General features: G+C 40.9%; 1 protein-coding gene across 2 annotated transcripts in view; it reads left to right on the forward strand.

Annotated features, from left to right (window-relative positions):
• Positions 1-14,313, forward strand: part of vps13d (vacuolar protein sorting 13 homolog D) — a 154,792-nt gene that overhangs the window by 80,124 nt on the left and 60,355 nt on the right. For both annotated transcript variants that reach the window (XM_053424767.1, XM_053424768.1), the window contains exons 35-39: positions 738-812; positions 896-1,096; positions 1,586-1,675; positions 2,414-2,554; positions 3,024-3,146. In XM_053424767.1, the coding sequence (XP_053280742.1) occupies positions 738-812; positions 896-1,096; positions 1,586-1,675; positions 2,414-2,554; positions 3,024-3,146 (630 nt within the window). The remainder of the gene's footprint in view (positions 1-737; positions 813-895; positions 1,097-1,585; positions 1,676-2,413; positions 2,555-3,023; positions 3,147-14,313) is intronic.

Consider the following 14,313-nt stretch of genomic DNA (forward strand, 5'->3'; position numbering starts at 1 on the left):
AACGTTGAGAGTTGTTTATGCGCCCACTTAAATGTCTGATGTGTAGCAGCTCCTCCCCTAGCTGGGGAGGAAGCTAGGGGCTCGCGAGCCCGGCTCCCCGGCTAGCGTTACCCCGCGAGCTAACCGGGCCGGTGGAGACGGCTAACGCCACATTTAAGTGGCCGCATAAACAAGGGACCCCCGGGACACCTCTCAACGTTTGACTCAACAGTGTGGACGGATGCCGCTGCTGCGCCAGCTCAAGCTCCCACTGCTCCCGCTAGCGTTACCTCGCTCGTCCAAGGCCATGTAGGGAGTCTCCCTACATGGGCATGGTGTGACAATGACGTTTATTTCAGTCGTAATCCCACTCTAGCGTATCGTTTCTGAAATAGACGAACCACAACAAATCGCGGGAGTTGTTTTTTTCCAGAGTTTTTGGGACAGTAGACATGCCAGATACCCAAATTAACGTGTAGAAACACTACAAAAGTGGAATTTTCATAATGTCCACTTTAAGTGGTTACTAATGTTAAACGTATAAATCTGCCTTCTGTCAATATCTTTCTGTTCCCACAACAATAGAAATAGAAAATTTAGTTTTTTTGGGCATTTAGAAAGGGTGATCAATATTATTTTTTAAATGTTTTGTTTATTTTATAAATAATGCTCCAATGTAGTGATAACATACTGTCATTCTACTGGAAATTACTGTTGTCAGACTTTAGTATTCATGAGGTTGTGTTTTGTCTCCCAAGAGGGCCAGCTGACCCATTTACAAGACCTTGGCTTCAAGAAAGAGGACTGCAAAAGAGCACTGATCCACTGCAAAGGTAAGTTTTACCTTTAACAGTTTACATGTCTTGATTATAATTAACTGAAAACCTATGTAAAGACAAAATCATGTGTCCCTCAGGCCAGCTGAATCAGGCAGCTACGTGGCTCCTGGAGAATGCTGAGTATATGGCAGGCCGTCCCAGAGCTAGAGGCAAATCTGGCATCAGCAGCCACTCAGCTCCTCTGTCTGGAGTAGAGGTAAAGGCTGAGAGTGTCTGCATCTGTTTCATCGATGACTGTCTGGACTGTGACGTACCACTGGCTGAGTTCACTTTCTCAAGTAGGTCTCTGTTATGCAAGATGTAAAATCATTATGAAATACTGAAACAGTGTCTCAGTATTTGGTCATTTACTGAACCCTGACTGTCTCCCATAATTTTGGGCCTTATGGGTGGATAAGGCTCAGGTGGTAGAACAGGTCGTCCAATAACCTAAAGAACAGGCTCGCTCCTTGCTCCCCCATTCCACATGCCCAAGTTTTCTTGGCAAAGACTCTTAACCCTAAATTGCAATTGACTGCTGTGTCAGCAGTCTGTAAAAAATATTTGTGTACAGAACCATTATATGAATGTGTGTGCCATTAGATTAATGTGACCTTTATCAATCTTTGTTTGTCAGAAAAGCGATATATAAATATGCCTTTTCTAAATGTCTACTGTAACTTTTTGTAAAAGCACAAAAAAACAAACAGTAGATGCTCAATAATATATTTTAAGAACTAAATAAATATCTGACTGCCAGACCATGATCAGACTGTTTTTGATTGCAGGGCTTTATGTGCTGCAGCGCATTGGGTCCACACAAGAAGGAAATGCCAGCTTTACTTTGTCTGGAGACTACTACAACAGAGAGTTGTCAGGTAATAAGATGTAATTGCTGTATTTCAACACAGCATGGTACTTCCATTATCACTTTGTTGAAGCCTACGATAATCCAAGGTTCCGTTGCCAACAATTTCCTATTACCGATTTGCTGCATTGTGAACAAAGGGGTAAGTGCTACTGAGGAGGGAAATGGTTGTCTCAGTGACGGATCAGATAGTCAAGCTCTATGGATAGTGTCCAGGAAGAATACCATTGGTCTAAAGTGCACAAAGATACAAGATTTTATGTTGAATACTGGCAGCACATCAGATGTGTCCATCATGCTATCTATGGTGTGTTGTTCAGACTGCTACAGTGATGCTCAGAGCAGAGCATCAAACATGGATTGCTGATATGGGAGTGTAAAGGAGGTCAGAAAATATACATTTATCTGTGGCAGATGAACTATTTTTAAGCCCAAATACTGAATGAAAAGACTTACAGTCCCAAAAAGCATGTCAACATACAAATTATTCCAAAGTCACAAGAGGAAATAAGTGGAAACACTTTATCCTTGGTATGCGCAGTAATTCCCCTGACTGACATTTCTGTTCAATTCAAAGAAACTGGCTTCATTCCTCTTGGGATTTAGCTAAAATCAAACTAAAATTGTATTAAAAGAGCAGGATTAGTCACTCAGTTTTATGGTCCCCAATTGGTAAAAATCCAAAAGGTAAGGGTTAGTCTTCAGAAAAGAAAAGTTACCTGTGACTATGTGTGTGTGCGTATGGCAGGCTGGGAGCCCTTCATCGAGCCCTGGCCCTGCTTCCTATCCTGGCAGCAGCAGGCCGCTGGGCGCCTTCACCCACCACGTCTCAAGATGGGGATTCGAGCCAAGCAGAGACTGGACATCAATATCACCTCAGTGCTGTTGGGTGAGTTGGGGCTTGAACATGCTTCTTAGCACACCAATTATTATTTTTGAAAGTGCTACTTGATATTCGCTGACCATAACATTATAAAAAAAAATACACTTCTCTAATGATGTGCAGAGTTGTGGTGATATGATTTGCTGGCTTTCTCTGGCGGTTTGCGCTGCATCTTATCCACACAAAAGTTTTGGTGTCTGTATGTTTTGCTTTCTCTTGGTTTGCACAGTACCATCTAATCTCACTCTGCGCTCTTCTTTTGTTTAATAGAGGTGGAAAACAGCTTTTACCTGCATTATCACCTCCTATAGGAGCATGAACTCTCTTATATTATATTTTATGAATATCAAGAAATTCTAAAATCCAAAGTTTTCTGTTTGGGTTCAATCAGATCACTCTGTACCACTTGGTACTGGTTTACAGGAACAAGTATGACACATGTAATTATGAACATGTCTTTATATGGTCCTCTCAGATCAATACAACACCACGAAGAGCTCCTGGATAGCTGACTACTGTAGCTTTGAGGAACAGAGCACCCAGTCCTCCCCCATGCCCTGGATGGGATCCTCAGTTGACCCGCCCAGCTTCGGACAGAGTGAGTGTCGAAAAAAATACTTTAGCAAATATTAAAGTTTACAAGGTTTCTTGTAGTATCATTTTGCAGGTATATATCCTATTTATTTGTTATTAGGGCCCGAGCACGGAATGGTGAGAGGCCCTATTGAAATTGTAAGGATTTTTATTATTAGGGCCCGAGCACGGAATGGTGAGAGGCCCTATTGAAATTGTAAGGATTTTTATTAGGGCCCGAGCACCGAATGGTGAGAGGCCTTATTGAAATTGTAAGGATTTTTATTATTAGGGCCCAAGCACCGAAATCGGTGGGAGGCCCCAATTGAAATTGTAAGGATTTTTATTATTATTATTATTATTTTTCTTTCCCTTTGGGGGGCTTTTTCAGGGTCTAGACAAAAGTTGTGAAACTTTGCAGGAAATTCAAGGTCTGCGGATATTTTAGTATTCTGGAGTAATTTGAATTGGACGTGGCAAAATGGCTCAGCAGCCCCCTGGAACCAGCCTCTAGGTTTCCCCTTGACCGATCTTCACCAAAATCGGGACAAAGGTGTATCATGACCAGTCATGAAAAAAAGTCTCATGGATCATTATAAAAAACGTAACAGGAAGCCCGCCATTTTGGCGATTTTTACTTTGACGTACTTGTCCCAGGGCTTTCATCAGATCAACTTCAAATTCAGCTGAGTGTCATCACAACAAGATGGAGATAAAAACGGACTGATTTTTCGTCACACCGTGTGACCGTGGCGTGGCGTCAAAGTTTGATTAAACGCCATCAAATCATGAGGTTCTGTAACTCTGACATACATTGTCCAATCGAGTCCAAACTAGACATGTAAGACAAGAGTCCCGGCCTGAAGACATCTACACAGAAATTATTACTTGAAACCACAGCGCCCCCTGGTGGCTACAGGAAGCGACCTGTTTTATACAGTACTTTGATGAACTGCTCCTGTCTGCTTTACTATATACAGCTCAAAAGACCTCAGTCAAGTCATTGGATCATGGTCAGAATTGTGACTTTTCCTCAAACCGTGTAAACATTGATGTGCGGCGAAGGAAGGACACAATGTTTTCATAAGTCCATTCTGCATTGTCTTATCACTACCAAACTTCTGTCTCCTGATTAGAGTACAAGCCTGAACAGCTCTGTGTCAATATTTCCTCAGTGTCACAGCGCCACCTACTGATTCACCATGAAACAGGAAGTACTTTGTTAATCCACTTTGCATTATCTAACCGGCTCCAAACTACTGACCTATTGTCGTGATCTGAACAGCTCCATATATGAATATTAGTTCAGGGTCATAGCGCCATCTACTGATCAGTGTGAAAATGAAGTTGTGGTTACATTGTCCAATTGACACAAAATTGCTCACGCTACATCAGAGCACCTACAGATCTATATGTCTGTCCGTAATAATAGTGATGGCGCCAACTATTGGCAACAGGAAGTAAGCTCTGTTTTACAACTATCAGTCGATTTACATAAAATGTTCACAGTGTGATGTGCAATTGATAGCGTGGACCGTAATGAGCAAATTAGCAGGCAAGGATCGACATCGCGTGATGGACGCAGGAAGTGAAGCGTTTATCCTTGCTGCCTTGCGCAAAACACATGAAATGCGGAGACGTGCGCTTGGTCACCGATAGGGATGGGTATCGTTTTTGTTTTTTTTACGATACCAGTGCATAACCGACACTTTTATAATGTTACCGGTGCCTACACGGTGCATGAACCGATACTTAAAAAACAAACAAAAACAACGCTTGACGACATTTAAGAAAGTTGCTAAATTGCTAAATTTATGAACTGTTTAAAGTAGATTATAAATATAAATAGATACAAAACACTTTTTAACTAAAAACTATGAATAATATATGAACTGTTAACACTATACTTAAATAAATAAAAATAAATACAAAACACACACATTCTGACTCGTGACTCTGACTTCGGTACCTGAGCCAATTGAGGAGTGACGCCGGGTTCACACCGGACGCGGAAGCGACGCTGAAGCGCAGCACCAAGCCTTAAAAGCCAGCTGACTCCCATCCACCCCCCTGTTTAACCTTTGTGCTGTTCACACTGGACGCTGAAGCGCCGCGCAGCGCCAAGGCTGCCTAGAGCTGTGATCGTTTCGGCGTTGAGTCTATTTTTTTTATAGCGCCAGGAAACAAACTGAAAAAAGATTTAAAACGATATTGATGACATATTTTATATGATATAAATGATAAAATATGCATCCCATATTTTGAATTCCCTTCTGTTGTCCTGGAGTTTTAATTTGACCAATTTTAACAATGACACTATTAAATGTCCCCCTCTGCCCATCCACTACAGACAGAGAAGCAGTCATAAAGATAAAAAAAGGGGGGGGGGGGCTACGTATTCTCCAACTAGGCTTGAGTGGAGAATACGTAATTTACCCTCGACACCCGACATTTAACGGAGCAAACAGCGGAGAAGTTCTTGAAGATGGATGACTTTAAATTAATAATTGAAGTGGAGAAGTACAGTGAGCTGTATGATCCTCGGCACATGTTGTATAAAGACAACACCAAAAAAGACAAATGTTGGGACGCTGTTGCAGTTAAATTTGGAGCAACAAGTAAATATATGCTTTTATACTACTGGGTCAACGGGAGATATTATTAGCGCTGCTCGGCGCTGCTCGGCGCTTCAGCATCGCTTCAGCGTCCAGTGTGAACCCGGCGTAACGCGGGCAGCACAGAGACAAGAGTTTGTCCACCGGCAGCCGCGCCCGACTCATGCAGGGGCCGGACGGGAGGCGCTCTTTCCCGTGAAGGAAGAATTGGAAGTGTGAGGAGGCGGGAGGAACGAAGACCTCAGTCTTCAATTGGCTCAGGTACTGAAATGAAGCACCGAAATCTGCGTTGCATTTCGGTCAGGGTAGGTACCGGTTGTATTGGAACTTGTGCCATATTGGAACCGGTTCTCTGTAGGGGAGAGCGGGGTAATGTGAGACATCAAGTAAAGTGAGACACCCTCTGTATCTAGGCAACGGTACACATTTGTGGTCATGTGACCATTGTGTTTTCAAGCCCCTCCCATTCCTCCCTTGCCATGAAGTAGAAGTTGGTGCTGTGTTAATTATGTTTTTTCACAAAAATTAGTTTTTTTGCATGTAAAAGTATATTTGTTTTGCTTTGAACTTAATCAACTGTTGTGTCAAAACAAATTGATTCAGGTAGAAAAACTTATATCATACATGTTGATGAACTTCCAACATATAAAACAATGTGATTGATGCTAGCTGAAGATTAGCCTGAATTGGTAAGAGATGTTGTTTTTATAAATGTTGGCTGTGGGGTAAAGTGAGACATGAGGCACAAGTTAAGTTTAGTCTTAACATTTTTTAGTGTAATATTACATTACATATGTTTTATTTTTAATTTCATAAACATTGTAGAAAAGCCATCATGCCAAGAAACTACACCAGGAAGACAACCTGGGTTGAAACACCCCTCGCAGGGATGGAGAGTGTAGCCGCTGATGTCATGCAAGGAAAGAAGTCCTGAAGAAAAGCAGGAAGGGATAGAAATATTGACAAGACAATCCTCAAAAGATTCATAAAGAAAAAAAGAGAAAGGGGAAGTAAAATCAGTAGATGTGGTGCAGTACCATCTTGACCGCAACAGGCTTCAACGTGCGGGTGCTCGGGCCCGCCAGTACTACAACGTAGCCCTAGTTATTTTTAGCTTTGGAAAATACAGATTTTGGGTAGAACTAACATATTCATGTGGAAACACAATCGTCAATATCACTCAGATTAAAGAGAGTATAATGTGAGTTCCATTATGTGTGTATAAACCAACTACCAAAGATCACATAAAGACATTGTTGCCAGCATAAATAAGAAATTCAGTATTCCCCTTTACTCTTCATCAAATGCCATGTGCAGACCTAAACCAACAATCATGTATCTTTCAGCATTTATGTTGATCTCCAGTATACTCTTTGCACTCACTGCAGCGATTTTTCACACACACTATATAAGTGTTAGAAGATATTATAGATGACTATATGCTTTTTACATTGATTCAGTTACAATTGAATGTTCTAATGGAACAGTTATGTTGTATAAGCAACCAATGGTATTCTTCCTGGACAAATGGTTTTAATGTTTAATCAAAAATTTGTTCAAACTACGTATTTGTTATATTCTCACAGATTTGTATTCTTTAGCAGTAACAAGTGGGCTTGGATCTTCAGCTCTTCTGTTGACCGAATCCATTCATTTGTATAAAGACAAAGGGGGGTTTATTGTGAAATATTTGCAGGAGCAGACGACGCACATACTGTATAGTACTTGTATTTCTTTGAGTACTCAGGACTACATACACTTTTATACAAGGAAATAGTCATATTTAGGGCAAAGCCTATGTAAAAAACATTGTTGAACGGAGAAGCTAAATAATGTGCATTGAACAGATAAAGTTGCATAACTGCCTTTCTCTTTGTATATTTATGCTTGTACATTGAGCTTTAAACAGACATTACACATTTAAAAAAAATGACCATCTTAAGTGTTGTTTTTTTTTGGAAGATTTAAGGATGGTAGATCTCGGCTTACGTTAAAGGCCTTGTGATGAGGATAGCTTTAAATCATATTCTAAATTTAACAGGAAACCAGTGTTGTAAAGCTAACACAGGAGAAATGTGATCTCTTTTTTGCTATCAACAAGATGGTCATCTCCGTGGAACTAGGGTTTAAAAAAATTAATTGTTATATTGGGGGATGATTGTAAGTTAAATGTATCTGGAATTATTTCCTTAAATTTTGCTGCATCACTATCGGGTAGACATCTAGAAAAGGAGTTTTTCGTAAATGGAATGTAGTCTGATAACAAGAAATCAAAGGTTATTAAGTTATTGTCTGATATATTTGGATTAGGTAGAAGTACTATTAGATTTTCAATTGTGACACCATATGATAATATAAGGTCAAGTGTGTGGTTACACCAATGAGTAGGTTGTTGCACACACTAACTGCAACTAATTTATTCTAATATTGAAATGAATGCAGCACTCAGGCTATCATTATTATTATCAATATTAATATTAAAGTCACCAGCAATAACAATGTTATCTGTTTTTAGGAAAAGACTTGATTAAAAACTAGGGGACTTCTGAAAAAAATTCAGAATAAGCCCCAGGAGCAGGGTAAACTGCAACATATATGATTGGCTGTTGTGATTTATTGGGTTGGTGTGGCAGACTAAGAACAAGAGTTTCTAATGAGTTATAGTTTAGTATAGGTTTAGGAGTAATTGATAAACTGGAGTTAAAAGTAAGAACAGCTCCACCTCCTTGGCCTATGATCTAAAGGAGGGGTCACTAACAGGTGGACCGCGGTCCAGGTCCGGACCAAGAAGCCGTCCCAAACGGACCCGGACCTACAGCCAAAACAGAAAGTTATGATTTAAACCTGAAGGGGCGCTTTTATTTTTAACTGGCGCAGCTTTTGTAGTCATTACGGTAGTGGTTTAGCGGATGAGGAAAACGGAGGAGTGAGCCGTAGAAAAGGAGAGAAACGTAAGTGTTTGGTCAGGTTTTTCAGCACAGACCAGAAAGCGTTCTGTGAAGACCTGTTAGGGGTCACTCCCCCTCAGACCATTACAAGAGGAGAACACATCTACCTGTCTGTTAAGGAGATGTTAACAAAGAGAGGAATAGAGCCAAAACAAGTGGTTTCATTAACCACAGATGGAGCCCCTGCTATGATAGGGAGAGAGAAAGGAGCTGTATCAAGACTGAAAGAGGTCAATCCTTAGCTCATAGCTTACCATTGCTACATTCATTATTTTGTCCTCTGCGCCTCCCTGTCAGATGAGCATGCTGAGGTGATGAATACAATGATGAAAATTATACATTTTCTCAGGGCATCCTCTTCCTACCAGCATCGCATGCTTAGGGAATTCTTCAGAGAAGTTGATGCCGATGCTGATGATCTTTGCACTACAATGTGAGATGACTCAGTAAAGGCAGGGTGTTAGAGCGTGTTTGATTCATCAGGAGGAAAGTAGCAGCTTTCTTGGCAGAGCTAAGAAGTCAGAAGGCAAGACAGTTTTCTCTCTTTATAGAAAATGAGAAACAGATGGATAATGTGGCCTTTTTGGTTGATACAACTTCACATCTGAAGGAACTGAATTTGAGGCTACAGGGCAAAGACCATTAAATTTGTGAACTGATGACAGCTGTCCGCTCCTTTCAGAGGAAACTTGAGGTGTTTAAGGAAGACCTGAAGGGAGACTGTGCATACTTCCCAGCAGTGCAGGAACAGGTTCAGGGACAGAGAGATATGTCTGCTTTTGTTGACTTTATTGATAAACTGATTGTAAACTTCAGCAACCGTAGTGAGAGCTTCAGCTTTGGACAGCCGCTCACCATGTTCATTCAGAACCCATTTCTCATCACAGATGTCAGAGGGTTCTCAAAGGAAGTCACACAGCACCTTAAATGGTTAAATGATGGGGCTCTCCAGATGCAATTGGTTGATCTCCAAGCAGATGTGGCCCTGAAAGAGCAGTTTGCAAGAACTGACCCTTCCACTTTCTGGCTCCAAATGGTAACTTGACAATACATATTGTCAAAAAGTGTTTGGATCGTACTGAATTCATTTGATTTGACAGTAAGGTATTGAGTATATGCAGTTGCTGATACAACTACTAGGCTACTTAAATATATATCACGCTAAAAAGTTAGAAATTATGATCTTCCGGACCTTTGCTTCAAGATATTTTCTCAAACTGGACCTCTTTTAATTTTAGTTGAATACCCCTGATCTAAAGGGGTAAGGAATCTTGAATCTTGACTGCAGCTCTGCGTCCTGGTCCCAACTCTGGGTTGTCATTTTGGGTTTATAAACTGCTCCATCCCAAGTGGAATGGAGCGGAATATAACTCCGTCCCAGCGTCTCTCCTCACAAGACCAGGTTTCCTCCAAAAAGTTTGCCAAATTTCTACAAAGCGCACACCGTTTGAAGGACACCACCTCGACAGCCAGCGGTTAAACATGTCATCACTGGTCGTACACGGTAGAAGTCCATTGCAAAATCAAACACCAATTCCCAGTAAGTTTAGCGACCTTCGACATACGCAGAGGGAGTCGTTGCTGCCGACATGAATTACGATGCTTAATATATTATGTTTAGCTTTAGCCAACAGCATCAGTTTGGACTCTTCTTAAGACTTAGTCGCCAATTACCAGAGTTGATTCTCAACGGATTTGTCGTTGAGTGGAGAAAATCTGTTTGAAACTGTTAATTGGTCTTGTAGTTTTACTTACTCCATTTTAACTAACAACAGAACCTCTTGGCAGATCAGTTATCCATAAAGTGGCTTGACTGATTGCCTGTCTTGTTTTGTTCAAAATAACGAGGTTAACGATGCTTTGCTCTAGCATTTATATATATTTTTTATTCTTAAAATATACTTTGAAGTGGTAATGACATAATCAATCAATCACAATTTGTCTCATAGGGCTTTAACATGATGTGACATCCTCTGTCCTTAACCCTCAACAAGAGTAAGGAAAAACTACTAAAAAACATTTTAACAAGGTAAAAATACGTAGAAACCTCAGAGAGAGCCACATGTGAGGGATCCCTCTCCCAGGACGGACAGAAGTGCAATAGATGTCAAATGTAGGAAAACTTCATCAGGATAAAGGTTTTAGCAGCAATGATGAGGGCGACAATTTTGAAGGATAACTTCAATACTATATGTCAAGCAGCCCTTCTGCATCATAGTCTATGGTCAGCAGCCAGCAAGATCATGATCCACCATCAAGATCGGATGCCACTATAGTACACAGTTATTGTCCACTGCCGCCAGTTAGGATCCATCATAAGCTGCTACCTCAGCTGCACTGAAACGCACTCAATGGAAAGCCTGAGAGAACAGGTGTGTTTTTAATAATGATATAAACAGTGTTAAACGGGGCAGATCTAATGTGAAATGGTAGGTTGTTCCACAGGTTTAGGGCGGCCACTGCGAATGCGCGATCTCCTCTTGTTACTAATTTTGTCTGCGGTTTGTTGAGGAGAAGTTGAGTGGCTGATTTCAGTTCCCTTACTGGAGTGTATATAATAAGAAGTTCTGATAAATAAGATGGTGCCAGTCTGTTAAGAGATTTAAAAGTTCAAAGTAAGATCTTTAAAACGATCCTGTGACAGACAGGAAGCCAGTGTAGGAGGCTATCATGGGTGTGATATGGTCTTTCTTTTTTGTCCTAGTCAGCAGGCGAGCAGCAGCATTTTGGACTAGCTGCAGGCGTTTAATGGATGCTTTGTCTAAGCCTATACAGGAAATCACAGTAATCCAGACGGAGAGTTATGAACGCATGTCTAATTGTCTCTGTCCTTTTGTGGTAGGTAGGCCTTTACTTTTGCAATTTGTCGAAGTTGAAAAAAGCTACCTGTGACTACTGAGGAGATTTGTTTATCATAATTAAAAGCTCTGTCAAAAAGAACAGCAAGACTCTTTACAGTTGAGCTAGCATAAGAAGCCAACGGCCCAAGATTGTCCACATCTTGCAGTTCAGATTGCCCAAGAACGATATGGCTGCAACCAGAGATTTTCAAGGCAGCGATGTGTGATGCCTGGATCGTGGCGATAGTGGTGAAGCCCAGGATGAGCCTGTCTTTCTCCTTCAGTTCGGCCTTCAGAGAAATTATGCTTTCCCTCAGCTTTGATACAGTAAGGTTGCAAGCTTCACACTCAGATTCAGCCATCGTAAAGGTTAGTTTGTCCATCTTAAAGGTTAGTTTGTCCGAAAGAGCAAGGAGAGGAGGAGCAGCGGCGTGGCGGCAGTGGCATGGCGTGTGCGACTGGCGTGTGCTACCAACAGCCACCCCTGTCTTGTGTCATACATTTTCCTTGCACCTTGGCGTCATCAGATGTTTTTGCCCTGTAATCAATGATACAATGAGACAGGCCGAACTTGAGGGTACACTGAGGCTCAAGGTAAATCTGACTGGCTACTGGTTTGTATGGCAATACTATGAAAACCATATGGCCCACTCAGTAGATCAGACATCAATACCTCTATGCCTTTTTGAACTAAACGCTTCCTATTTTCGAACATAGGACAAGTTGCGTTTTGCCGCTCTAATTGATGCATACCGCCAATTGATGTTATCAACCTTCTAGACCAGGGGTCAGCAACCTTTTTCACAATAAGTGGCAATGTGACATTTTCTTGTTAATTAGTGTGCCATATCAACATTATTTTTAACATTAAGTTTTATTATTGAACAACATTCATATATCAAACAGATTTTCTATGCATATTGGCTATATATATAGCCAACAACATTTAAAATAATCTGTTTCTCATTAGGACAATAGGTTTGTCATTAACCCCACCAACCACACATATTCAGAATTTCCCCACCCCATACCAGATTGCACTGACACCATTGCAAAACACTATTGCAACAAGTATTGCATTGGAATTGTCCAAAGTGGACAAAAGCAGATCAAACATAAATAACAGTACTAGGGCTATACAAGAATGTGACCTCATGAAAAAATCAACAGCTGAGTCAGAGAAAAATAGGTGCACAACAGAAACATATGCAAACAAGTGTAGGCCCTGCAACAAATACAATGATGCCTATCAATCAGTGTGATCCCTGAAATATTATATCAGGGATCTGATATTACTTTATATTATAACAAAGTGTTTATATTTAAACACTTTATAAGAGCCCACCATGTTTTTTTTATAGTATCCCAGACTGGACAAACTAAACATCTTTTGAGTTTCTATGACAACTGAAGCTACCATAGGTTTGTCATTAACCCCATTAACCACACTCATATTCAGAATTTCCCCACCCAATAACAGATTGCACTGACACCATTTCAAAACACTGTTTCAGTAAGTCATTTACAAGTATTGCATTGGAATTGTCCAAAGTGGACAAAAGCAGATCAAACATAAATAACAGTACTAGGGCTATACAAGAATGTGACCTCATGAAAAAATCAACAGCTGAGTCAGAGAAAAATAGGTGCACAACAGAAACATATGCAAACAAGTGTAGGCCCTGCAACAAATACAATGATGCCTATCAATCAGTGTGACATAAGATATTATGTTATATTATAAAACATTTTTTATATTTAAACACTTTATAAGAGGCCAACATGTTTTTTTTTACAGTAGCCCAGACCGGACAAACTAAACATCTTTTGAGTTTCTATGACAACTGAAGCTATCATAGGTTTGTCATTAACCCCACCAACCACACTCATATTCAGAATTTCCCCACCCAATAACAGATTGCACTGACACACTTTCAAAACACTGCTTTCAGTAAGTCATTTACAAGTATTGCATTGGAATTGTCCAAAGTGGACAAAAGCAGATCAAACATAAATAACAGTACTAGGGCTATACAAGAATGTGACTCCATGACAAAATCACCAGCTGAGTCAGAGAAAAATAGGTGCACAACAGAAACATATGCAAACAAGTGTAGGCACTGCAACAAATACAATGATGACTATCAATCAGTGTGATCCCTGACCTTGCTTTCCTTTGCTGAGCTCCATTATCTGGGGGATGTAGTTAGTGACTTTAAGTTGCACATATGCTTCGTAGTTGTCAGTGGTCAAACGACTGCGGGAGGGGCTGAGCACACTCTTCATGTGTGAGAATATCTGCTCACACAGATACGTTGACCCGAAGACTGTCAGTAAAGCCAGTGCAACGTTCCAGAGACAGTTGAACTTCTCTGAAATATTGCTAACTTGCCTACAAAAGCTCTCCATGTGTCAAACATGTCCAAAACAGTTTGCAATGCACCTTGCAGCCGGAGATTGAGCTCGTTGAGATGTCCCGTAATATCCGTGAGAAACATGAGTTTCACAACCCACTTCTCGTCCTCAAGTTCTGGGAAGTCTTGGCCCTTTTCAGCCAGGAAGGCCTTGATGGCATCAAAGCAGCCAACAAACCGCTCCAAAACTTTTCCGCAGCTTAGCCAACGAATCGCGAAGTGGAGAGGGATGTCTCTGTACGCGCAGTCCATTTCCTCGAGCAGCGACTGGAACTGTCGGTGCGTCAGTGACTTTGACATCTTTGCACAGAGATTTTCTTGGTGTATAATGCAGTGGAGTTTCATGATGGCCGACTTTTTCTTCAATTAATCTGA

This window comes from Pleuronectes platessa, chromosome 6 (genome assembly GCF_947347685.1).
Source record: "Pleuronectes platessa chromosome 6, fPlePla1.1, whole genome shotgun sequence".
NCBI lineage: Eukaryota > Metazoa > Chordata > Actinopteri > Pleuronectiformes > Pleuronectidae > Pleuronectes > Pleuronectes platessa.